A 27,568-nucleotide genomic window follows, 5' to 3' on the forward strand; every position below is an offset into this window, starting at 1 on the left:
AAACAAATTGTCATTTTATGTAATGGCGAAGCATTCTCTTCTTTCTATGTCGGAAAGTAGATATCCAACTCAGTAGATCAGATTAAAAAAATGAAGCATGTAGGGAAAATAAATTTACATTAACTATGGCTTCAGACTATGGCTGACACATGCTCAACTAGAAGATTATCATACATGGGAAACAAGGTTGCCATGCAAAACCAGACCCAACCCTTTCAATTTACCCATCAGAACAGAGTAATGGGCAAGGACAATAGGTAAATTGGTATTAGATATAGAGGATTATAATATATACAAGGCACGACTCTCACCTGTTAGACATGATTTGAAGTGTGCAAAAATGTCAGGATCAATAAGGTGGTCAAATCTCTTTCTGATCTGATTTTTTGCAATAATAACAATAACTGGGTTAAATTTTATGTAATTATACCACTTACTAACCCACAAAATCGTGCAAGAGCTGACTTTCCACATATTTTTTGACCTGAATGTTGGGTATCAAAACCATGATTTCCATAGCCTTCATCATTACCATGGTGGTGTATATTAAAATGGTAATTAGTGTCTGAAGCAGAATCATCTCTACATAAATAAAGGGCATTGTTCACTTTTCTTGGCCTCCACTATGACGCACACCTAAGGTTAGAGACACACCTCCATGGCTTCCTATTTGTCTAGGAGTTAAATCTTTGTGGGAATAATTGCCACCCATTCCAGCAGATTCATGGTTGTAAGTTAAATTAATTGTATTATCATATTCTTGAAAGCTGTTGCCATCCAAATCAGGTCTAAATCTCTTCATGCCTTGTTCAAAATTAATGCACCCATGTGTTTCATCAAACAGTTTTCTGTCAACCCCAATGGTTGGTCCTGTATTTACAGAAGATAGGGAATCAACATTAATTCTCCTTTTATTCATGCTCATATCTAATTCTCTTGTGCCATCAACTTATCCCCTAAACGAAACTGTGATTCTAGAGGTATGCTCAGGGCTGTACCACTACTTTCCTAACCAGTCTATGACGTGCTTCCACCATCATCAACTTTGGAACCTTCACATTCGAAAGAAGATTGCTTATCATATACACCCCTCAATCCAACATCATCTTTCCATTTTTGTTCATTTTCTTTTCATCTCCCACTGGACTTTCAGTTTTTTTCCTTGACTCATTTTCTTTCTCTATTTGGTAGAGGCATTCATATAAGATGTCTCCTTTAATTCCTGTATGTACATATCTTCTACAATTGGCTTCCATAGCCTAACTCTAGCATTTATAAACCAATTTGAAACCTGAAATAAGTTGTGCCAATATTTTTATAGATTAATTATTCCAACTGGTAATCTTTAGCATGTTCTCTTATAAGTTTCAATAACATTAAATGCCGACAAAAACTTCAAGTAGTGCCTAATAATATACAATTCCTAACAGTATACCCTCAATGGCCTCTCTAGAAGAACAACTTCCATGAATCTTTCAGCAAGTATAATAACAATTTGTGCAAAAATGGTTGATACAGTGAGTGGCTGGGTTCTATAGGAAAATAAAGTGTTGAACAACATGAGAAAAATACAAGGAAGGATTCCAAGGTCCACATTGGAAAAGTCGTGATAGGCAAAGAAGAATCATCACTTACAGAACTGTCAAGGCAACCTCCTCAACTGGGGACTGCTCCTCCACTATTTTTGCATGTCCATTACCATTATGCTCCACTGTCAAAGCAATTATTAGACCTCAAGCTATTACAACCATGTACTGGCATTTTTTCACAGAATCTTCTGTTCATTCATTACACCCATATACCAGCATTTTTTCATAGAATCCTCTGTTCAGTCATTACACCCATATACCAGCGTTTTTTCACATAATCCTCTATTCAGTCAAAGCTTTTGAGTTGGTTTCTTATGCAATGGTTTAAAGTGCTGCAAAACTTGACAGTCTTTTGATGTGTCTAGCATTCAGTCAACTAACACACAATTCTCTAAATCTTGGTTGATAACCATTATAAAGAATGAAATTCTGCTCTACAATGAGGTCCTGAATTTTTGTACTGTTGTGGTTTTTGTCCTTTTTTTGAGCTACTTTTAAACTTGATTCCATTAGCAATATTTAAAAATGGTATGATGTAAGTCATTTATGAAAATTTTATATAAATGTATTCAAGAATTCTGTAGTGAAAGGTACAGGCCCATACAACATGCTTCCAGTTAGATTGAGGTGGTAAATGTGAGAAAGATTTCCTACACTAGGAGGAATGCAGCCAGAGATCATGTCATTCTCCAAAGACAAAGAGCTAAGATTAAAATTTTTTCCATAACTCACAAAGATTGGACCACTATACCCTGAATTAGCAAGCCTCAGCTCTTGACGCCTTCTGAGGCTCCCAAACTCAGCTGGTAAAGGATTGTTTTCTTTTGTAAAGTATTGGAGGGTTTATAAGGTAACCAAAGAAGGGGGAAGCCTACAAGTAAATTTCTGGTTGCTAATAGCAATAAAATCCATGCTTGTCAGGTTTCCTAGAGCTACAGGAATGTGTCCTATGAGAAAATTGGAGGTCAAATCTACTTATAAACTTTATGCTTTAAACATATTCATAAGCCATTACGCATATTAGCATACAGATGTAAGCAGCAGTTCATCATTTTCTCTAGAATTAAAATACTATGATGAAATCAATTTAAGGAAAAGAACCAGGGAAGCCTTCAACAAACTTTTTGACACCTAAATGTTTTCAATCGAATGACCAATTATTCTTCCATTGTAACAACGATAGTGAATGATAAATTAAAAAATACTCAACAACAAATTTTGTCAAAGAAAATTAAAATACAGCTAATAACTTTGACCTTGCTGCCCATAGTTGAAGTATGTTCTTTAAGGTCTGATTCATCTTTGATATTGAGCTTCTTGAGTGGGTTTTTGTCAGACAGAAATGCACTTTAGTTCAATGCTTCAAAGGTGTCATTCAAATTTCAAATGTTGTGCTTGCCATGGATGTACAGAACAATTCTGTACAACATAGTTTTAAAAGGAACCCATCTCTTCACTTTTTGATAGATCTAATTCCTGGAAAGTATGTTTGTGGAGCAATGAAACATTAGGCGAGATACATTAACCTTGACTAAGTCTTGCAAAAATGATGTCTCATGAGGTGTTTAGATTGAAGGACAAATTATAAACAAAAATGTTGAGATGCACTATAATGTTGAGAGAAAATGCAGCCTGTGCTAGTATTTCTCAATCATATACGGTGACCACTAGTTATGCACAAAATTCATCTTTGCTAGCATACTCACTTCCTATGCCTAGAAAAAAAATTTAGTCTATGGAAGAGGCATGAGAAGGGTAGGAACACCTATCAAAGAATAGAAGTAAGCAGTTTTAGATGTTGTGATTGGTAAATGCCTTATAAGATGTCAATGTCAATGATGGAAGTCATAGTGTCGTTCAGATTTCAAATGTTGTGCTTGCCATGGATGTACAGAACAATTTTGTACAACACAGTTTTAAAAGGAACCCATCTCTTCACTTTTTGATAGATCTGATTCCCGGCAAGTATGTTTGTGGAGCAATGAAACATTAGGCGAGATACATTAAACTTGACTAAGTCTTGCAAAAATGTGGTCTCATGAGGTGTTTAGATTGAAGGATAAATTATAAACAAAAATGTTGAGATGCACTGTAATGTTGAGAGAAAATGCAGCCTATGCTAGTATTTCTCAATCAGATACAGTGATCACTAGTTAAGCACAAAATTCATCTTTGCCAGCATACTCGCTTGCTGTGCCTAGAAAAAAAATTTAGTCTATGGAAGAGGCATGAGAAGGGTAGGAACACCTATCAAAGAATAGAAGTAAGGAGTTTTTAGATGTTGTGATTGGTAAATGCCTTATAAGATGTCAATGCCAATGATGGAATTCATAACATAGTATGAGGATATTGGTTAACAAATTCCTAGATCAAACTTAGTTTTATGGGATTTTTCAATAGGAATTATGTTTGTAGGATGTGATCAATTAAAGGATTGACAAAACACGTTGAATAAATATGAAGAATGGACTTTGTTGAAAATGACATTTGGAAATGTTCTCATCTTTGTAGATAAATATTGATAATTTAAACTCAATAATTTCTAGCTATTTGAATCCAATTATATTGCTCCAACAAGGAGCCCTGTTTATAGGCGCCAATATCTTGCATACTATTGGGACCTACCAAATATAAGAGCTCAGCTAAAATGGGAGGTTCCTTACTATTACAGAGAACCTAGACCCAAGGTATGGGAATATGGTAACTTGGAAGGTCATTATTGGCATTATCCTTAGCCTGTGAAAGATTACCATACCTATTACATTTAAAGTCCTATCCTCTCATGCATTCACCCTTCTACTGAGACAGAACTGCTCCAATCCTAGCATTGCTAAAACTCCTTGATTCAGGCCATATACCTGATGATATTCATGGGAAGAGATGGTAGTGTGGGAACCCACAAATGGGTATGGAAGTGATGAAAGGCTGCATAGAATCCTCCAGAGGGACCCGAAACAATGACTAAACCAAGAGAAAGATGGAGAGAAGCCCTACCATTTTCTTCTTTCTTTTTGTCATCGAGGACCCTTTCTAGAGCGATTTGCATCAGTAATAGATATTTCATCCAAAGGAGGAGCCAATTTAGATAGGGAGCCAATATGGGCCTTGGGCAACCATTCATATGTCGCCTTTGCAAATTCATGGAGTTCTCTATAAACAATCCATAGAAGAGAACAGTGATGAAAATGCTAAAACCAAACCTTTTCTCACAATGGAAATTTTTCTTCTCCTTGCATATGAAGTCCAGAAATTGATTTATTTCACATCCACTTTCAATTACCTTACCATGACTTCAAAAACATTTTTACATCGATGCCAAATCCCTGAGATTCAATTAATAGAAATAAAAGTTATGCTATGAGAGAGATATTATTTGAGTAGAAATTGATTTCATCAAAAAAAGGAAGGGATTGAGCACATTTGAAGGCATGAAGCATGAAAAATTTCGTAGGTTGTAGTCCAACTAGCCAGTCTCACTAAATAGATATGGCGCATGATAGGAGATTTCAAATCTGCGACCTTTATTTAAAGTAGTTCTAAGAATCGACGACAGTAATTGTTGTATTTCACTTCTGCACATATTAGATGTTAATGTCTTGAAAACCATTTTCTTTTAGTTGGAAACCATTTTTTGATAAAAAAAAATCTGATGTGAGACAACTTCTAGCTAGAGGTAACTCCAGAAGGAAAGCCTATCGGCTAATTAATTTTTCACTTTAAATTTGTCAAAAAAGTTTATGCAAAATATTGCTTGATTATTATTATTATTATGAGGATTCTGTTATCATTTAGCTATTTGGAAATTAAAATATTTTTAATAATGAGGTTATTTATGATTTGAAGTATTTTATAAAAACTAGTTATAGAAAATATGACAATTTCAATACAAACTACAATTATTTTGGTTATTAATATTTCTTTTGATTGGTAATGATAGTAATTCTGTTAATTTAAAAAATATTATAAGAGGTTGACTACCATAGAAGGTCTGATCATGTTGGAAACATAACCTCTTAAGAACCTAAACACTCTGATTACAAGTTAACTTTAAGTTTTACATCATGATCACTACCCTACTAGGCCAACGTGTGATTAGAAAAACAACAATCCATCAAACTATAGAAGAAATAACACAAACCCACATGACCCACTTGGAACCATTTCACTACAGGATAAATTTGGAATAACTTCACCTAATGAAGCCATAGGCACTCTCCTTTAGATAACAAAACCTCTAGATGACCTTTCTCGATCCCCCATTAGCAAAATATCCTCTCTTGCTAGATGCACCTGATCTTGCTCTGCCACAGCTGAGGAGCCTGAGGCCTTACCCCTCTTGCTAGCCTACTAGAATCTGACAATGAACCAGTGAGTGATCCATGTCATGAATAGGGAAACATCACCTTCCCTTTCCTTGGCTTGGGATCAATATGAAATGTGGAAGCCAACATGTGAGATCATAAGAACAAGATAAGCCTCCACACAAAAATTCTTGAAGAGTCCAAACCCGTAGGAGGATCCATGGCGTTCAGAGTTAAAAGGTAATAGACCATGTCACAATATGGCAAAACAATGTAAAAAATACAATGTTAATGAAAACACTGAATGGTCAGGATAGCCCACGGCAGGGCATAAAAATTTAAAAAACCAATTTAAGAGTTTAAGTAGCCATGAAAACTAGCTGTGTCTTACCTCAACAAACAGCGTTTGAGCCAAAAAATTGCATTTGAGATCGTCCAGGCTCTGAGCAGTCGATGATTTCCAGCCCACGCTTTCTTTTTCTGTTAGATTGAAAACCCAAAATCCAGAAGTGCAGATTAATTACAAGCCAGAAAACTCTAATGCAAATAGAGAGGAAACCGAGCCCAATATATTAAACAAACAAGAGATCTTTAGGGTATTTAAATACATATTTATTGTGTAGATCGTTCCCATTGAAGACGCCGATGACTAGGGCATGATAGATGAGAATACAAAACGTGACATAAATCACGCATAACTCGTCTTGAGTTGCAGCCATATCCATCCCGTCCTCTAGCCTCTGTGCGAAGAGCTCCTGATCCCCTGTTCGGAATGCCGATGAAGCCCTTTTCACAACGCCGAAACTGAGTCGAGCATCCAGAGTTTTGGAAAGATAACGATCAGTCATATTAGGAAAACTCTCACTTTACCTATTGTCTTTACTTAAAACAATTAAAAAATAAAAAATTTATTTAAATATAAAAAATATGTTAAAGACATTATTTATATTTTGTCTTTAACTATCGTCTTTAATGCTGTTGTATGTAGTAGTGAATGCCAGAGGCAGTGACCATCACAATCAACGCCATTGCTATCTCTGGGATTTTCGTAGGCAATATTTTCTTCGGCCGGTTGGGCGACACGGTGGGTCGCAAGAAGGTCTACGGAATGACTCTGGTCCTAATCATGGGTTGTTCTTTTGGCTCTGGCTTTTTACTGGGCAGCTCACCGAAATTAGTAATAGGGTCATTGTGCTTTTTAAGGTTTTGGCTTGGCGTGGGAATAGGCGGGGACTATCCAATCTCCGTAACAGTTATCGCCGAGTACGCGAACAAGAAAAGCAGAGGAGCTTTCATGTCTGGTGTGTTTGCAATGTATAGCGTGGGAATGTTGGCCGTAAGTGAAATTGCCATGGGCGTCTCTGCGTGTTTTAATAGACTTTACCCTAATCCGGCGGGTGTAACATTCTACTGGCGAATGAAAGTTCCCGAGACCGCTCGCTTCACGGCGCTCGTTTCTAGGAACGTTGACAAAGCTGCGGCGGATATGTCGAAAGTTTTGGGCATTAGCATCAGTGAAGCCGAAGTGGATGTTGTAAAGATCCAGAGCAGGCGGCTATCTTCTGGACTGTTCTCCAAATCTTTCGTAAAATTCCACGGGAAGCACTTGGTTGGAACAATGTTGTGCTGGTTTTTCCTCGACATTGCGTTCTACGACAACAATCTGTTCCAGAAAGAGCTCTACAGAGCAGTCGGATGGTTAAAGAGGTCCGAGGAATATGACAACAATCCGGTGGATGAAATTTTTTACATTGCGCAAGCGCAGGCGTTGATTACTCTGTGCTCGATTCTGCGCGGATGCGTGGCTAATGTTTTGCTTATAGACCGTTTTGGGCGGTTCAAAGTCCAGTTGTTTGGGTATTTGCTCATGGCGGTTTTGTTAATTGCCATGGCTGTTCCGCTCTATAGTTATGGGATCCGCAAACCGCATAGATATGGTTTCAAGCCATTTATTCCTTGACGTTATTCTTCTCTACGTTTGGACCGACCAGTACGACGTTTATTGTGCCGGCTGAGTTGTTCCCTGCTCGGCTTCGATCGACTTGTTATGGGCTCTCATCTGCGGCTGGTAAAGTCGGCGGCTTGATTGGAACTTTTGGGCTCTGGTATGAGGGACTATAATTGGGAAACGCATTCAGGGAACTCTTTTTTGTTTGTCATTTGGAAGCTTTTTGGGGTTTTTTTGCACGTTCCTGATTCCGGAGACGATGGGAAGATCGTTGGAAGAAAATGAGGGAGCAATTGGGTAGCAGAGATTGACAGCTTGGAAGGTTATAGCATTGAAACGAGCGCACAGACGACTGACTCTTTGGATAATTTCAAAAGCAATTTCAAGAGAAACCATGCATTATTTTTAAGTTAAGAGTTCAAGATTGATAGCTTGTAGACAGTATCTACAATACATAAATGTAATTTATTATTTTTAAACATAAGTTAATTACAGCAGCATTAGCAATGATCGGCACAGACCAAATAAGAATCTAGAAATGCAATGAAGAATTTATGTAGCCGCCTATAGCCGTTCACAGCCGACTACACCAATTACAATCGTCAATTATTCATCTAACTCACAATCTAGAGTGGATGTAATATTTACTACTCACTTCATTATAAATAGAATGTCTGAGTCTGGGATATTAGGGTAGGGTTTAAACATCACACATTAAGTTTAATTTTTAAATCCAAAGTGTTAAATAGTCAATGTAGACATTTTTTTCCCAAGTTTAATTTCCTTAGCATGTAATGTTTAAAGGGGTATTTGAAAATTTGACTATATGTGAATGTTCTGTTATTTTTATGATATCACAACTGATGGTTGATAATCCTCGAACCTAGCTAAATATGTATAAAGATAATGTTCAAAAGGGTTTTGTTGCTGATTTAAATAAAGATCAGAAAAGTGTTAAAAATCTCTGACAGCAAGGAGTTTGGAGTGATGGCTGTCATATCAGAAGATCATTGAATTGTTGTATGCCATTAATCACTAGTAGTCTACAGAGCACCTAGGTGCACTAGGAGTGCTAGAGAGTGCAAGTATACAATTCTTTTGAGAAAAGAAGATTTCAAAAGAGTGCAAAGTGAAGTACCGTAGATAAGGTTTCAAAAGAGTGCAAAGTGAAGTGGAGGTAAGGTTGCAGGAGAGTTATGATGGAGTTTTCCATAATCAGATTTCAGGATCACTTGTGGATTTAGTGTGAGGCATGCGATCTGTTGTGGACTGAGTGCCAACCAATTTGATGTCACAAAGAATATGGCAACTCTTAAACATCACACAAAAGGAGAAAATTAAGTTTGGAAAAAATAAGTCAATTTTAACAATTTAATATTTGTAGTGTGTGATGTTTAAGCGATCTACAACAGATAATGTACAGAAGTTTGAATTGCAGAGCACATTATTGAATTTCAAATCTATTTGAGATTGTCATCTGTGCCTGAATTTCAACTTGATATCAGAGCATTCCCTAGTTTTTAGCTTTACTGAAGCGACTAAATGTTGCTAAGCTTTAACTTATGCCACCAAATAGCAATTGACAGCAAAAACAAACATTTAGAACGAAAGCTTCTCACCGCCTATCTTGACATGACGTCCACCGACCGATCTCCGTGCATTTTCCACTCTTACACTTTGTGACTCTGTTGTAGACCGTATAATTTTAAGAACTCTTGTAAATATAGGCATTTGTAATCTATTTAGCAAGCAGTAAAATGATCATTATTCTTTTTTTTTCTCTGCCTTCGGTTTGGTATCAAAGCCTGAGCTAGATGTTGATTACTAAAGGTATTGATTAAAGAGAGCACTAGTATGAAAATGCTGTAGCAGCTGAGCAAATCTGCCAATGATTGCAGATTTAGAGATTGGCCATGAAATAAGTAGAGGTTTCACATCAAAACTGAAGCTGGTTGTGTTAATTATTGTTAGTTGGACAGCTGTTATTTTTGACCCGGAAATAGCAGCACTATTTATGGGTAGCTTGGACAGCTGTTCGTCCTTATCTATAAATAGCGGTTGTATTTATGGGTGGTTTGGACAGCTGTTTGTCCACTTGCCAAAAATTAGTAAATGGTTATTATTTACTAATTTTAGAGATTCCCTTTTGGACACCTTGCAACCAATTCTATTATTGGCTGTTGAGTTGTCTTAATCTCAGCCGTTGGTTTGATTTAATCTCGATCGTTGGTTTACCAATGAGAGTAGTATAAAAAGGGGTCTAGGGGGCATTTGGAGAGTAAGGCAAGAAGCTTTTGGAGAAGCAGTTTGCAGTGTTAGCAAACAGTCTTGCAGTGTTAGCAGGGAGAAGCTTTCGTGAAGCAGTTTGCAGTGTTAGCAAACAGTCTTGCAGTGTTAGCAAGGGCACAAGAGAGAAGCTTTTGTGAAGCAGTTTGTAGTGTTAGCAAACAGTCTTGCAGTGTTAGCAAGGGCGCAGTGTTAGCGCAGGGATAGCAGTGAGAAATATCATCGGGAGAAATTAGGAGGTTGTCGGAGTTCTGCCAGTGAGAGGCAAGGAATTTTGTATCTCTTGATTTGCTGAAGTTTAATATAATTTCTCATCTGTAGAACTGGTTTTCCCTTAGGGGTTTTTCCAGGGACAATTTGTCCGAAAATATTGTGTTGATTCTGTTGCGCATTTCTTTCCGTATTTTTAAGTGAAGTTGCAGTTGTGTTATTTTTTGATATTAGCTGGGAATTTATTTTCAGCAGTTTAATAATCATTTGTGATAGGAGATTAATAATCAGTGACTACAATAGTTTGATTTTTCACATGGTATCAGAGCATTGTTAAGGGTAGAAGAGTTTTGCCCTAGGAAAGAAATTTTGATCTCTTTAGATTTATTATTGCTTTAAACCCTTGAGATGGCTTCAGCTGGTTTGAGAGATCAGGATAGATTGGATGGTGCCTCAAATTTTGGTGTCTGGAAGGTCAGAATTTCTTTATTGTTGGAAGAGAATGGTATCAAGGATTATGCTACCAGTGGTGTACCTGTACCAACAGATGCAACACAGCTTGCAGCATATAGGAAGGACGATGCCAAAGCGAGGAGGATTATCCTTGATGGTGTCAAGGATCATATTGTTCCACATATCTCAGAGCTAGATACAGCAAAGAAGATGTGGGATGCCATTCTAAATCTGTACCAGAATGCTACCACTAACAGGAAGTTGATTCTCAGAGAGAAGCTAAAGAATACCCGGATGAATCAGGGAGAAGACGTCACAAGTTACCTCACCAGGCTCAGACTTGTCAAGGATGAGTTAGCAGCTATTGGAGATAGCCCTAGTGATGATGAGCTAGTGAGAATAGCCCTAAATGGGTTTACTAAACAATGGAGTGTCTTTGTTCAAGTTGTCAGTGGATGAGATACTTTACCGAGTTGGGATCGACTATGGACTGATTTCACTCAGGAGGAGTTTAGACTAAGTCTTGTCAATGAGGCCAACAAGAGTCAGAAAAATGAGGTGGAACAAGAGAACGTTTCCCTAGCGGGTAAAGGGAAAGCAAAGAAGGGATCTAGCAAAGGATCAAATTCACAAAGTGAAAAGAAGAAGAAGGACCTTTCTAAGGTCAAGTGCTTTGGATGTCACGAGTTTGGCCACTATGTCAGTGATTGCCCAGAGAGGAAAAAGGGTAAGAAGCAAGTAGCAGCTTCAGCAAGTGCAGAAGAACTCTCTAGCAGAATGGAAGATGAGTTTGCACTCATAGCTTGTATGGTTAGCTCAACCTCACAGTGTGTTTGGTATATAGATAGTGGGGCATCATTTCATATGACAGGAGTTAGAGAGTACTTCTCCAGTTACAAGGAGGAGGACACCAACATTCAGATTTCTATGGGAAACTTGTCCAAACTCAACCCTGTTGGGAAAGGGACTGTTCAGTTTCAGAGGGAGAATGGAAAGATAATTCCTCTTCATAATGTGTTATATGTGCCAGGCTTAGGTATGAATTTGATTTCTATATCTGTTCTTCAGGATAGGGGGTATAATGTACTCTTTAGAGGGACACATGTGTTGATTAAGCACAAGGATTGGAAATCACCCATAACTATTGGAGTTAGGAGTGGTCGCCTTTATAGATTGCAGTTTGATACTCCTAAGGCACTTATGAGCAACAATAATCCTAGAGATCTTGGAGAGCTATGGCATAGGAGGTTGGGCCATATTCATCATGGAGCACTTAGATTGCTTCGTGAGACCGTGACAAGTGTTCCAAAGGTGAGCACAGAGCATGATGATGTATGTAAGGGATGTGTGTTGGGGAAGTTTGCGAAAGCATCTTTTCCAAGGAGTGACACCGGATCTAAGGGTGTTCTTGATCTAGTACATTCAGATGTTTGTGGACCAATGTCAACGAAATCTCTCAGAGGATATGAGTACTATGTTACTTTTATTGATGACTTCTCTAGAAAGACCTTGATATACTTCTTGAAGACTAAAGATGAGGTTTTCAGTCGATTCCAAGAGTTCAAGGCTCTTGTGGAGAACTCGACAGGAAAGAAGATAAAGGTTCTTCGGTCAGACAATGAAGGCGAGTACAAAGGAAATGTCTTCCAGGAGTTTTGCACCAGAGAAGGAATCAAGAGAGAATGGACTATTCCTTACAATCTACAGCAGAATGGAGTTGCTGAGAGGAAGAACCGTTCTATATCGGAGGCAGCAAGAGCTATGCTACATGACCAGGACATGCCCCGTTACTTATGGGCAGAGGCGTGTAATACAGCAGTCTACATTCAGAATAGAGTTCCACACAAGGTGTTAGGGAAGATGACACTAGAGGAGGCTTTCACAGGGAAGAAGCCAGATGTTAGTCACTTCAGGATATTCGAGAGTTTGGCATATTGTCATATTCCTGGAGATACACGTACAAAGTTAGATCAGACTGCAGAGAGGGGGTACTTTGTTGGGTACAGTGAGACCTCAAAGGCATACAGGGTTTTCATTCTGGAGACTAAAAGAGTTATTGTCAGACGGGATGTTAAGTTCTTGGAGGACAAGGCATTCAAGAGATCCAGAGATTTGCCAGCAGATGATCAGAGTGAGCAGCCAACAGAAGCTCCAAGACCAAGTCAAGGGCATCAAAGCTCAAGTACAGTTACCAGTACGAGTGTAGACTCAGTTAGTGAAGATTCACAGAGTATGGAGCAACAGGTGCAATAGGAAATGCATTTGGAAGATTTAGAGGTTGACATTTCATCCTCTACAGTTGGCAGCAGGAACCATGTGGTTCCAGATACACAAAGGGATACTCAGGAGTTTGTGGGAGCTCCTAGGAAGAGTACTAGACAGCGAAGACAACCAGCCAAGTTCAATGACTATGTGGCATTAGTTAGTCAGTTGGTAGATAGTGAGCCTTCTAGCTATCAGGAAGCTGCAGAACATCAGGTATGGCGAGATGCTATGGTTGAGAAATATTCTTCAATAATGTAGAATGATGTGTGGGAGGTAGTACCTAGACCAACAGATAGGGCTGTAGTTGGATCACGCTGGATCTATAAGATAAAGCATGGTGCAGATGGTAGCATCGATAAATACAAGGCTAGGTTTGTGGCAAAGGGGTTCTCTCAGAAGGAGGGAATAGACTATGAGGAGACATTTGCTCCAGTTGCCAGGTATACTTCTATACGAGCTGTAATCTCACTTGCAGCACAGATGGGATGGCAGATCCATCAAATGGATGTCAAGACAGCATTCCTCAATGGTGAGTTGAAGGAGGAGGTATACATAGAACAACTAGAAGGCTTTGTAGCACACAACAAAGAGACCCACGTGTGCAGATTGAAGAAAGTTGTTTGACTACAATACATACCTATAGATGAGCAGGTAGCAGACATTCTGACGAAGGCTTTGGGAAAGGCCAAATTTATCTTCTTCAGAGATAAGATGGGTGTCATGCAGAACAGCTTCCTCGCTAAGAGGGAGTGTTAATTATTGTTAGTTGGACAGCTGTTATTTCTGACCCGGAAATAGCAGCACTATTTATGGGTAGCTTGGACAGCTGTTCGTCCTTATCTATGAATAGCGATTGTATTTATGGGTGGTTTGGACAGCTGTTTGTCCACTTGCCAAAAATTAGTAAATGGTTATTATTTACTAATTTTAGAGATTCCCTTTTGGACACCTTGCAACCAATTCTATTATTGGCTGTTGAGTTGTCTTAATCTCAGCCGTTGGTTTGATTTAATCTCGGTCGTTGGTTTACCAACGAGAGTAGTATAAAAAGGGGTCTAGGGGGCATTTGGAGAGTAAGGCAGGAAGCTTTTGGAGAAGCAGTTTGCAGTGTTAGCAAACAGTCTTGCAGTGTTAGCAAGGGCACAAGAGAGAAGCTTTTGTGAAGCAGTTTGCAGTGTTAGCAAACAGTCTTGCAGTGTTAGCAAGGGCGCAGTGTTAGCGCAGGGATAGCAGTGAGAAATATCAGCGGGAGAAATTAGGAGGTTGTCGGAGTTCTGCCAGTGAGAGGCAAGGAATTTTGTATCTCTTGATTTGCTGAAGTTTAATATAATTTCTCATCTATAGAACTGGTTTTCCCTTAGGGGTTTTTCCAGGGACAATTTGTCCGAAAATATTGTGTTGATTCTGTTGCGCATTTCTTTCCGTATTTTTAAGTGAAGTTGCAGTTGTGTTATTTTTCGATATTAGCTGGGAATTTATTTTCAGCAATTTAATAATCATTTGTGATAGGAGATTAATAATCAGTGACTGCAATAGTTTGATTTTTCACAGGTTGAAGCAAAAGAGCGCTTACCGCAATGGAACTCGAAAGTTTATTATTGATTCATTGGTAAAAGCTACCAGTTCACTGTTTGAGATAAATCGTCAAGTGATTGTAAAGCGTAAGCCATGTCATACACAACTTCCATTTCGCTGCAGTATGGAACTTATCTCAAACTTGTAAGTAGAATTAGTAAAAAAAAGCATATGTACATGAATATGGGAGGAGGATTGTATTGTTTGTTATTTTATGATGTTTGTGTCCAAGGTTAAAAAGCTATAAGCTAGCTTGTCTTGCTCTCACAAGCCTTGCACTTTATTTTCAAAACCAAATTATCTCCTACTTATCAATTGATGAGCTTAAGGGGCTTTCTAATGAATGGTTCGTAAGGCACAACACTTGGTGAAGGTTGCAAGCTTTGCGTTTAACTATGGAGGAAACTCTGTAGTTAAGCGCGCTTAGGCTGGAGTAGTACTGGGATGGGTGACCTCCCAGGAAGTCTCGATGCTTCACCCCTATGAGCATCACCTAGATCCAATGAGTGCTAAGTGTTCCATTTATTCTCATGAGACATGGATTCATGTTGAATCACTACTCATGAAACATGGGTCAATGAGTATGACTCAAAAATCACACAGTTAAATCTTAATATTCACATCACAATTTGACTTGCTGTGGAAATTATCTCCTACTTATCAATTGATGAGCTTAAGGGGCTTTCTAATGAATGGTTCATAAGGCACAACACTTGGTGAAGGTTTTGCAAATGGGGTTGCAAGCTTTGGGTTTAACTATGGAGGAAACTCTATAGTTAAGCACGCTCAGGCTGGAGTAGTACTGGGATGGGTGACCTCCCGGGAAGTCCTAGTGCTTCGCCCTTGTGAGCATCACCTAGATCCAATGGGTGCTAAGTGTTCCATTTATTCTCATAAGAGATGGATTCATGTTGAATTACTACTCATGAAACATGGGTCAATGAGTTTGACTCAAAAATCACAAATTTAAATCCTGATATTCACATCACAATTTGACTTGCTGTGGAAATTATCTCCTACTTATCAATTGATGAGCTTAAGGGGCTTTCTAATGAATGGTTCATAAGGCACAACACTTGGTGAAGGTTTTGCAAATGGGGTTGCAAGCTTTGGGTTTAACTATGGAGGAAACTCTGTAGTTAAGCGCGCTCAGGCTGGAGTAGTACTAGGATGGGTGACCTCTCGGGAAGTCCCGGTGCTTCACCCCTGTGAGCATCACCTAGATCCAATGAGTGCTAAGTGTTCCATTTATTCTCATAAGAGATGGATTCATGTTGAATCACTACCCATGAAACATGGGTCAATGAGTTTGACTCTAAAATCACAAAGTTAAATCCTGATATTCACATCACAATTTGACTTGCTATGGAAATTATCTCCTACTTATCAATTGATGAGCTTAAGGGGCTTTCTAATGAATGGTTCATAAGGCACAACACTTGGTGAAGGTTTTGCAAATGGGGTTGCAAGCTTTGGGTTTAACTATGGAGGAAACTCTGTAGTTAAGCGCGCTCAGGCTGGAGTAGTACTGGGATGGGTGACCTCCCGGGAAGTCCCGGTGCTTCACCCCTGTGAGCATCACCTAGATCCAATGAGTGCTAAGTGTTCCATTTATTCTCATAAGAGATGGATTCATGTTGAATCACTACCCATGAAACATGGGTCAATGAGTTTGACTCTAAAATCACACAGTTAAATCTTGATATTTAGATCACAAATTGATATTGTAAATCTCAGAGTTCTTCTTACAATTTTGAAAAATAATAGTTATGAAAAAGAGAGAAACAAAAGCATGAAAGTAATGCAATCAATAAGTAGGATAGCATAGCTCAATTCTGAATTACTATTTTCTTGAACAAAAATTATAAAATTTTGACAATGAATATGAAAGTAATATTTTATATAAAATATATATAAGAACTTTTTAGAAAAGGGTTTCCTAAATTACAAGATGATGTTGTATTATTGCAATAGAAAAATGACAAAGTAAAAGAGAATAGAAAAAAGATGCAACTACATTATTTTTTTTTTTTTAAACATTAGATGAATCAATCTTTTGTAAGGTTTCTATAGCTACAAATTCTAAAATAGCATGGAAGCTATTAGAGAGATATTATCAAGGGACATCAAAACTTGTGATTGCTAAATCACAAATGCTCAACTATGATATCTAGAATCTATCCATGTAAGATATAGATCTAGTTGAAAATTATAATAATCAAGTAATGAATGTCATTAATAAATTTGAGTTATCAAAAGTTGTTGAAAAAATTGTCCTTAGTTTGTCTAAAAAATTATTATTCATTAGATATTGTTTTTTTATCAGAATAGTTGTTTGGTAGAGGAAGATGAAGATTGAACTATAGACAAATAAGAAGGGGCAGAAGCAATGAAGGAAACATGACTACAAGACAAGAAGTTTAGGAAATAATTAATCATATCACACTTTTCATAATAGAGGAGAAAGAGAAGTTAGTTTCTATAACCACTTCCAAGGTTTAATAGTTTAATCTTTCATTATGTAAGAAAACTAGTCATTTTCATGTGAATGTTATAAGAAACAAGAGATGGAAAAGTATGGTGTTGACTACCTATGTATGTTTGATAATACTTCAAGAATTTTATTCATAACCTTTAATATTTTTAATATTAAAAGAAGTCAAAACATGATGATTAGCCTAGAAGAAGAGCATGGGGCAAGGCCACTTAAAATTGGCCAACATAATGAGGAAAACCAACATAGGGGATCCTCAACAAATACTATTCTTTAATATAGAAAAACTAGCATTAAAAGAAAGCAAACAATATAACTAATCTATTAACTAGTGATGAATAGCAGTACTAGCTAGAATCCATGAAGAGTAAATTGCCAAAGTTCCTGACATACTACTACTACCAATAACCACCATTAATGTCTTATAATAATTTCTTTTAACTTCTACATAGGACAAGATCTTATTATCCCTTATCTCTTGGAAAGGGAGGTTTAGACACCAACACCCATAGCCAATCATTGGTGAGGAACCTATAGAGACATGATGAGCTTCTCTTATCTCCTTCAATCCTCCCTTTATATTTTTCCAAGTAGTGAAACTAGAGGGTAGTCACCACAGAATGTATGACCTCAAGAAAAAACTTTTTTGAAGTGACAAAGTTCATTTCTAGGTCTAAGATCATAGACTTTAGTGTTTTCCTAGAAATCTCTAGGAATACATTGTTTCTATATAGTGGATGCAGTGCTTTGTCACATGGCTAGAATTAGAGAAGTACCTCTTGGTGATTTTTTACTTTTCACATTGCCTACAGAGTCCATTGAGCTAATGGTACACTCTTGCTTCTCCTTAGGTGTAATGTTCCCATGTTTTAGCCTTCATGTTCTCTAAATTCTAAGTGGAGGATAAGAAGAAATTAAATTAATTTCTTATAAAGTCACTCAATTAAAAATTAAAGGTGACTTTATATTTAATTAATTTAATTATTTACAAGGGAGTAGCTTCTAGGGTATGTATTAATTATTGGAAGGACAAAAGCCTCTTGTGATTTAATTAATTATTGTCAAGGAGGAATTTCTAGGGTATGCATTTATTATTGGAAGGAAGAAGCTTCTAGCACTTGCAATTAATTAAAGTTTTAGTTCCTTCCAGAAGGATAAAGAAAAGGATAAATAGGGCTGAAAGTCTCATTGCTAATCATCGGATGATTATGACTTGCATTTGATAAGAGCTTGGATGTGTGAACCATACTCCTTTCTTTTGGCAATAGAGGATGTTCATTCTCTACTATAACATTCTAGACGTCATTCCCTTAGGGATTGGCCTTTAGAATACATCTCTTTGTAATTGATTGTAGCATTCTCAACATCAATATAATTTCAGCCTTAGTTCATCTCTTGGGCATTCCTGGGTGACCATTACAGTGGTGTCAAAGCTATAAGTCCTGCCATCTTGTGGAGATCTTCAACATCTATGTTTGAGCATGCGACAAGGGCTTTATAATTTTTGCAATACCAGAGCAAGACAAAGTAGGAATTTTGACTCACATAATGAATAAGATAGTTCATCCATGCAAAGGGACATACAATCTAGTCATACAGACACAAACAAGACATTCTTTGAACAAGACAACAATATGGATGATCAAAATGATAGAAGCACAGGTATAGTTAAAGAAAATGCAATTCTTAGGTTACTGAGTTCATTAGAGGAGGAGCAGCGGATGCAATGGGAGCATAATAGGCGAATGGATATGATGATATAGCTAATGGCTAGACAAATGGGCATCAATATTAATCCAGGTGATTCCAACAATGGCAACAACAATAATAGGGGGCAATGATAATGGAGGCCAAGATAACATTAATGATGGGAATGAGGCTGATATCTTTAGACATTTTGCATGGCTAGCTCAAACAACTAGCTCGAGACCCCTTCTACCCACCTTCCCACCTAGAGAAATAGTTCAACCAATTAATGAACCACAGATTGTAGAGTTATAGGATTAGTTTAGGAGGGATTGGGAGGCTAGTGGGCTAGAGTTTCAAGTAGATATCTCTCTTAGAGATTACTTGGACTTGAGGATGAGAGACATGCCCAGATTAGGAGGAAGAAGTCAAAACTTTGAGCTGAGAAAGAAAGTGGGGAAACTTTCTTTACCATATTATGATGCTTTCGGGAAGATGACTACATGAGCTTGGGTGCAGAAGATGGATACTTACTTGCAGCTAAATCCTATGCCTAAAGAGGAGGCTATAAAATATGCAACTATTCACTTGGATGGACCAACACATGAGTGGTGGCACCATGGAATGGTAACCTTGGGACATAACCAGATCAATGAGAAGCTTATAGAGAGATTTGATACTAGGGATCATGAGTTACAGTTAAAGGAGTTGGCACAACTCAAACAGTGGGGATCAGTTGAAACATATATCAGTGAGTTTCAGAGGTTAGCTATGTTGGTCACATATTTTTTAGAGAGTAGGTTAGTAGTGTTGTTTATGGATGGACTCTTAGAACCCTTGCAAGGTTGGGTCAAGAGACATGACCTAGGTACGTTGCAGGAGGCCACTAAAAAGGCACATGACTTAGCACCTTCTTCATTTAGGAGTAGATTTCAGCACAAGGATTCTTATATGAAAAATGACAAGGAGAAGGACAAAAAACCTTTTCACAAGGATGCTCAACCCAAAAGAGATAAGTGGGATGATGATACTTTGAATGATTTAAGAAAGAAGAAGTTATCTTTCCATTGTAGAGAGTCTTGGGATTTATCTCATAGTGTCCCCTCGAGGCTAAGGCAAATCAAATGGAATATTTCTTAGCAGAAGAGTCACAGTCAGAAAGGGAGGATCAGCACTCCGATTCAGATGAGGATAGTAGTACTCAGGGAAGCAGCATTACTAAGGATGAGAAGTCATTAGCATGATTAACAGGGGCTTAGAAGGAAATCACATTTAGGGTTAGAGGTACTATCCAAGGGCAGAAAGTGATCTCACTCATTTACACTAGGGCTACACATAATTTTATAGATGCATAATTTGTAGCCAAGAGAGGTTTACAGACTGAGGAGCATGCCAGATTTAGGGTTATGGTAGCTAATGGTAACAAACTATTATGCACTCAGAAGATATCTAATCTTCACATCAGGTTTGGAGATGGCTATGAGTTGAAAGATGAGTTCTGTGTGGTAGACATGGGAGACTATGATGTCATCCTTGGCATGGTATGGATGGCTTCCCTAGTAGAGTTCACATTTAACCTAGAAAATTTGGAGATGAAGTTCTAGCATAAGGGAAGAACTGTGGTACTTAGGGGACTTTCAGATGGAAGTTGCAGAGCAGTTTCCTTGAGAAAAATGCGAAGACTTTTTTGGCATGATAACATAGAGTGAGCAGCAAAATGTTTCGCTATGCCAACTTTACAAGAGCCACACGTGAAGATTCATCCGTTAGAGATTTAGGAGATACTTGATAGGCACACTAAGGTATTTGGCAAGATTCTACATGGGGTTCCTCCTAAAAAAGGAATAGAGCATGTTATTGAGCTTGAGGAGGGAGCCAAACCAGTCATGATTACTCCCTATCATCATCCTAAGAAACATAAGGATGAGATAGAGAAGGAAATTAAGGAGTTGTTGGAAATAGGGCATACCAGGCCTAGTAAGAGTCCCTTTGCTTCAGCAGTAGTGTTATTAAAGAAGAAGGATGGGACAATGCACATGTGCATTAATTATAGGGTATTAAACAAGAAGACCATTAAGAACAGATATCCCATCCCATGAATAGATGAGCTAATTGATGAGTTACATGGTGCATATTTTTTTACAAAGATTGATCTACGGTTAGGATATCATCAAATTAGGATGAGGGAAGAGGACATTGAGAAGACAACTTTTTGGTGTCACTATGGTCACTTTGAGTTTTTGGTTATGCCATTTGGGCTAACCAATGCCCCTGCTACATTCCAGAGTTGCATGAATCAAGTATTTAGGGAGCACCTTAGGAGATTTGTTTTTATTTTCTTCGATGAAATTTTAGTTTTTAGTAAGACTTGGGAGGAGCATTTACAACATCTTGAGATGGTGTTGTCTACTTTGGAAAAAGAATCATTGTATGCCAAAGAATCTAAGTGCGAATTTGGGATGACTGAGCTACTATATCTTGGACATATTATCAGTGCAGAGGGAGTTTGGGTAGATCCTAAAAATATTAGGGCTATTGTTGATTGGCCTAATCCAACAAATCTTACACATCTTAAGGGATCCCTTGGTCTCTGTGGATTTTATAGGAGATTTGTTAAAAGATTTTCACAGCTTGCTGCACCCCTGACAGACCTTACCAGGAAAGGGGCTTTCACATGGACAGAGGCAACTCAAAGAAGCTTTGATCATTTCAAGAAGGTGATGTCAGCATGTCCATTACTAGCTCTACCAGATTTCACAAAGCCATTTGAGCTTCATTGTGATGTATTAGGAGATGGGATCAGGGCGGTCCTAATGCAGAAGAAACATCCCATTGTTTTTGAGAGTAGGAAGCTCTATGGAGTGGAGAGGAGCTATTCCATCTATAATCAGTAGATGTTGGCTATAATGCATGCATTAGCCAAGTTTATGTCCTACCTAGTTGGGAAAAAGTTTATTATCAAAATTGATCACAACAGCATCAAGTACTTCATGAACCAACGTGATTTGAATGATAGACAGCAGAAGTGGATCATGAAGTTGTAGGCTTATGACTTTGACATTGAGTTTTTCAAAGGTAAGAAAAATGTGGTTGTAGATGCCTTATCTAGGAGGCCTCATATTTTTTCTCTAGCTGAGGTTACATGAGTTTGGAGAAATAAGATCATAGAAGAATATGAGGACACTTGGGCTTCTAGAGTAATTGCAGGCACCATACATGATAATCACTATGTGGTGATGGATGGATTGATAAAGTTTTAGGATAGGATATATTTGATTCCTTCATCACAGTTTAAGGAAGTAATACTGAAGGCATTTCATGATGCACCTACCACTGGACATCCAAGGATCTTTAAGACCTATAGGCAGATCTGTGAGTGGTTCACATGGAAAGGGCTCAAGGATGATGTTTAAAAGTATGTCAAGGAGTGTGCAATTTGCCAGTAGAATAAGGGAAAGCACACATATCCTACAGGGTTGTTACAACCTTTTCCTATTCCGAATAAGAAATGGGAAAGTATTTCCATGGACTTCATCACCGAGTTACCATGAGTACAAGGGAAAGATTGCATCTATGTGATAGTTGACCGACTGACGAAGTTTGCTCACTTCTTTTCTATTCCATCCATTTATACAGTAGCACAGGTGGCTGATCTTTTCTTCAAAGAGATATTCAGATTACATGGGCTACCTACTTTCATTGTTAGTGATAGGGATAGTAAATTCATGAGCACTTTTTGGCAAAAGCTATTTAGGTTGTGTGGTACTAGACTTACACCTAGCACTAGTTATCATCCACAGATAGATGGACATATAGAGATTGTGAATAAATGGGTGGAAGGATATCTGAGGAACTATGTGACTACATAGCAGAGGGCTTGGGTCAAATGGCTACATATGGGAGAGTACTATTATAACATCACTTATCATATGTCCATTAAGATGACTCCATTCATGGCACTATATGGTTATGAAGCACCTAGCTTCATGGATCTGGTTTTGGGAGATAGTAGAGTGCCCAAAGAAAAATACTTCTTGTAGGATAGTCAGGATATTTTGAAGGTGCTCAAGGAGAATATACAGCAAGCCCAAAATTAGAAAAAATTGTACGCTGACCAGCATTGGACAGAGTGTAATTTTGAAGTTGGGGATATGGTTTACTTGAGGCTACAACCATATAGATAGTCATCACTCAAGAAAAGCAGAGAAGAGAAGTTGCAGCCTAGGTTTTATGGCCCCTAAAAAGTGATCCGCAAGGTGGGTGAGGTTGCTTATGAGATAGAGTTTCTAGAGGATAGTTGGGTGCATAATGTGTTTCATGTGTCAAGGCTTAAGAAAGCCATCGAACAAAGAGTTATGCCTTCAGCAGAATTACCACCATTAGATGAGGAGGGAAAGCTTGTATTAATTCCTGAGGCTATTCTGGATACTAGGGAAAGGACTTTGCAAAACAGGTTGACTAGAGAATATTTAGTCAAATGGAAATATTTGCCTAAGGAAGATGCTACTTGGGAGAGTGAGCAGGTGCTGCAGAAAATAGGACTAATATTACTTGAGGACAAGAAATTTCAAGGAGGGTTGACCTGTAATGTTCCCATATTTTAGCCTTTTACGTTCTCTAAAGTCTAAGTGGAGGATACAAAGAAATTAAATTATTTTCTTATTAAGTTATTCAATTAAAAATTAAAGGTGACTTTGTATTTAATTAATTTAATTATTTACAAGGGAGTAGCTTCTAGGGTATGTATTAATTATTGAAAGGACGGAAGCCTCTCGTGATTTAATTAATTATTGCTAGGGAGAAATTTCTAGGGTGTGCATTAATTATCAAAAGAAGGAAGCTTCTAGCACCTGCAATTAATTAATGTTTTAGTTCCTTCTAGAAGGATGAAAAAAAGGATAAATAGGGCTGAAAGTCTCATTGCTAATCATCGGATGATTATGACTTGCATTTGATAAGAGCTTGGATGTGTGAATCATGCTCCTTTCTTTTGGCAATAGAGGACATTCATTCTCTGTTGTAACATTCAAGACGTCATTCCCTTAGGGATTGGCCTTTGGAATACATCTCTTTGTAATTGATTACAACATTCTCAGCATTAATATAATTTCAACCTTGGTTCAGCTCTTGGGCATTCCTAGGTGACCATTACATTAGGGTTACCCTGCTTCAAATTTTTTCTTGGCCTCAAGGATCTTCTCCTATCCTCTTCAACCTCAAAATCAAAGTTAATAATGCTAACATCCTTCTCCATTTTTATTTTTTTGGAGGGTGTAGGAGGTGGTAGAATGTTTGGTATCAAAAAATGAGCCAGTCTGAGTAGAAATCTAAGGAGTACAAATGGACAATGACAAGTTGGGTGAGAGGAACATGAAGGCCTAATGAAACATCATATAGGTATTTCCCTCTTTATTTTCTTCCCAGTTTTCAAAATATTTTCCTACATAGAGTAGATTAGAAGGTAGGGGAAAGAGATAAGGTCCTTATTCCTAATGTGATTTAAAATGGGGAAATGGTAGTAGTTTAAAATTTGAAACTGATCTTCCAATGTAATGTATAGTATAATATCATAACATACCCCACCTCATGGAAGCTTAAGAGCTTCTCTTTCAAACCCATCTTATATTCAATCTGACTCTTCATTGAAGCAAAATAATTTATTCAGACTGACTTCATCTAAAACCCTAATCTTCTTGTGATATTTCTTGCCTTCAAGGGAGACCCCACTAGCTGTAACAATGACATATTCATTAATCTCAAAGAAGATCCCATTAATAGTAACATGTCAATCAATCCAAGATTAACAAATTGAATGAACATATTTTCATCTTACCCCTCTATTCAATTCATTAACAAAATTATCCCCCCTTCATGCAAATAGGTCAAGCCACTTCATTATTTTTAATGCAATCCACGACCTCATTCAACTCAATATTGTAATGATTTTCACTCATTTCAGCATTTTCCCCTAAATCTACAACCAATTCTTAAAGGATTCTGACATACCTCCAACTTTGACAACTAAGAAAACCTAGAGACTGATAGAGAAAATTGTTGTCCATTTCTTACTAAAAGAACAAGTCATCAAAAGATAAAAGGAAATGAAAATAAAGCCAAGATCATAAGTTCCTTTCACACAAGGAAAAAACACAATCAACAAGGAGTAATTAATCCATTTATCAGGCCACCATAAAAGGAAATAATACCAACTTGCATTGTAATCTTGCCACTAATTATATTTAATTAAGCTCGTCCTTCTTCAGATCCATCCTTGAAAATTGAGAAGCTTTTTCAAATAATAAAGATAGTTAAATGTATAATATATGGTGATCATTACTTTAATAACTTCATTCAAATTTAAGATGTACTTTTCACCTGCCCAATAGGTAACCATCTCAAAAAGACCTCTTCCACACTATGATATATGTATTTGAGGGTAACTTATAGATGTGATATCATCATAATATTTAGATTTGTTTATAGAACATAATCCTTTACTTCATTTCCTAATTTGAATGGCTCTTAACATTACCAATGTTATACTACAAATAACTTTTATTTAATTTTAAACTAGTTTTGTCAAAAAATTGCAATCCTTTTAGTTTTTTATAAATGCTTCTTTTCAAAATCTCCTCATCTTTTAAAGTTGGACTAACTTTTACATTTCATGATGTTTGTCTCTTATGAATAAGTAGAGAAACATGAAACGTGTCTTTTTTTTCTTATGATCTTATGATTGGAATGATCCCCTCATATTTTATGAAACTTTCTTGCAACCACTTTAGCATTGATGATGACTTTTATGAATTTAAGTTTCTCATTACACTCTTTATATTTTGAACACTCTGGCATGATCATGACCCTTGCATATAATATATATCTACAATTTAAACGTAAAGGCACCTAGCCATGACATAAAAACCACATCGTTGTAATACTATAATAAATGTGTCCTTAATTAAGTGTGATATATGTATAGCACAGTATGCCTTCCTAGTTTCTTTATTTTATATTCATTTCGTCAAGGTTTGGTTGTTATGTATCAATATCTATTCACCTTCTTCAATAAGTGCCCTTAGTCATCACAACCTCCGGCTTGCAAAATTGTTATAATCCTATATTTTTTAGATAACTTTCATTATTACTTTAGCAAATACTTGATTGATTTTTCTCAATAGAAGACATTAGCATTTTAAAAACTAAATAATAGATTTCTATAATTTGAACATCTATGTACAATGAAGTTTTTCTTTTATGAAGATGCTTTAGTTGATATCATATAGCTTAACATTTATGCATTTCAATACAAGTACTTATAATTTATGTTCTTGTTTCTCATATTCATTGATTTTATCCCTTAGTAATGAAATACTCATTCCTTAAATATAGTTGCACTTCATTTCATACACTACCTCCACACAGTTTGTATGTTCTCATTATCATGATCTTCATAGAAATCACTATCTCATTCAACTTTAATAACAAGAAACTATCTTCTCTCCTATTTGGATATTTCATTTAGAATTTCCATGACATTCATACTCTAGATCTATTTTTAAAAACACGTTCCCATTAAATTTTCTAAATAAAGTTAAATCATATTTCAAATCGCTTGTATAAAAATAAGAAGAGTAACATGTCTACGTCTATTAAAAATATAGAACGGACAACTGGTAACAGACTTTTGTGTGTTTCTTTGTTTCATAAATGCTTAAAGTGCGGTAGCGAATAATTATTTGACAAAGCAAACACACCATCCCTGTTTATCTAATTTCAGATAAGAAAGATACATGTATTATTTATTCATAATTGTATCACTAGAGTATAAAATAGACACAAACGCACCCATTGTTTATATCATTCACATCACCATTCATACATGTTTTATTTATATTATTGAGAAATATGGTATTTACATCAATCAATTCCATCATGCCAACATTACTTTAAAAGCCTGCAAATCCAAGTCCATATTTTACAAGAGGTGGAATGTGTAAACACCGTCCATTTTCGAAGGCATTCCGAGAAAACAAATCGCTGCCGAGATTTTTGAGGCAGAATGTGAAACATCAAGCTTGAGGGGTATATTTGGACGTAGGAGAGATTGGAGAAGACTCCTTTGGTTTGTTAATGGCATCTACATTAAGCTCCGTATAGACCGTTGTGTTAAAACTCGCCGTTACAGATTCTCCCTCAGGTTCTTCCAACAACCATCCTTTGGTTTCTGGTATAAGAAACGTGCACAAGAAGCCCATAAAGCTCGCCACCGCAAGAATAAAAAAGACTAACTTTAGGCCCTCTCCAGTGGGATAACCCCTCTCATGGTAAGGCGAGTTCGTATTCTTGGGTTGCGCCGCATAAAGCAATCCAAACACCCCATGCCATTGCAAGTAGACCTAAACCTAGCAAGAAACAATTCTGCCAGAACAATGAAAGTTGTGGTGTTGGGCCCAAACATTGTGAGGAAAAAAGTGAGCGAATAAATAGCAATGAAACCAGTTCTTTCCTTTCTCTTACTGAAGAAAGTATCACATGCCAGAGCCATGGTGAGGCACAAAACTGACATGAACAAGAAACCGAGAAGCTGAATTGGTAACCTACCAAGGCGATCAATGATGAAAACAATCAACACGCAGCCCGGCAGAGTTGCACAAATGGCAACCACAGCTTGCTCTCTTGCAATGTAAAAAACCTCCTCCAACGGGTTCTTATAATCCTCTGATTTCCTCAACCATCCGACGGCTTTATACACGTCGTTCTG

At 37.3% G+C, this 27,568-nt stretch overlaps 2 protein-coding genes across 2 annotated transcripts; one reads left to right on the top strand and one right to left on the bottom strand.

Moving 5' to 3' along the window:
- Nucleotides 1–5,693: 5,693 nt before the first annotated feature.
- On the bottom strand, nucleotides 5,694–6,791 carry LOC149563542 (uncharacterized). Its single transcript, XM_089824025.1, has 2 exons — nucleotides 6,499–6,791; nucleotides 5,694–6,370 (listed from the first exon to the last, which is right to left on the bottom strand). The coding sequence occupies exons 1-2, from the start codon at nucleotides 6,736–6,738 to the stop codon at nucleotides 6,278–6,280; spliced, it is 333 nt and encodes a 110-aa protein (XP_089680151.1). The 5' UTR covers nucleotides 6,739–6,791; the 3' UTR covers nucleotides 5,694–6,277.
- A 93-nt stretch (nucleotides 6,792–6,884) lies between these two features.
- Nucleotides 6,885–27,095, top strand: LOC149563543 (low affinity inorganic phosphate transporter 3-like). The gene is made up of 4 exons (XM_089828217.1): nucleotides 6,885–7,747; nucleotides 7,882–7,995; nucleotides 14,604–14,713; nucleotides 26,824–27,095. Exons 1-4 carry the CDS (start codon nucleotides 6,885–6,887, stop codon nucleotides 27,093–27,095), a joined length of 1,359 nt encoding a protein of 452 aa, XP_089684343.1.
- The last annotated feature ends 473 nt before the right edge of the window (nucleotides 27,096–27,568 follow it).

Source organism: Cupressus sempervirens, chromosome 4, assembly GCF_028749045.1.
Source record: "Cupressus sempervirens isolate cs-2001-9-10 chromosome 4, ASM2874904v1, whole genome shotgun sequence".
Lineage (NCBI taxonomy): Eukaryota > Viridiplantae > Streptophyta > Pinopsida > Cupressales > Cupressaceae > Cupressus > Cupressus sempervirens.

Coding starts and splice junctions, on each gene's coding strand:
- LOC149563542 (XM_089824025.1), bottom strand. CDS start 6,738: ATGACTGATCGTTATCTTTCCAAAACTCTGGATGCTCGACTCAGTTTC. Junction 6,371..6,498: donor ACGATCTACACAATAAATAT/GTATTTAAATAC, acceptor TCAATCTAACAG/AAAAAGAAAGCGTGGGCTGG.
- LOC149563543 (XM_089828217.1), top strand. CDS start 6,885: ATGCCAGAGGCAGTGACCATCACAATCAACGCCATTGCTATCTCTGGG. Junction 7,996..14,603: donor ATTGGAACTTTTGGGCTCTG/GTATGAGGGACT, acceptor GATTTTTCACAG/GTTGAAGCAAAAGAGCGCTT. Junction 14,714..26,823: donor TCGTCAAGTGATTGTAAAGC/GTAAGCCATGTC, acceptor CCATTTTCGAAG/GCATTCCGAGAAAACAAATC.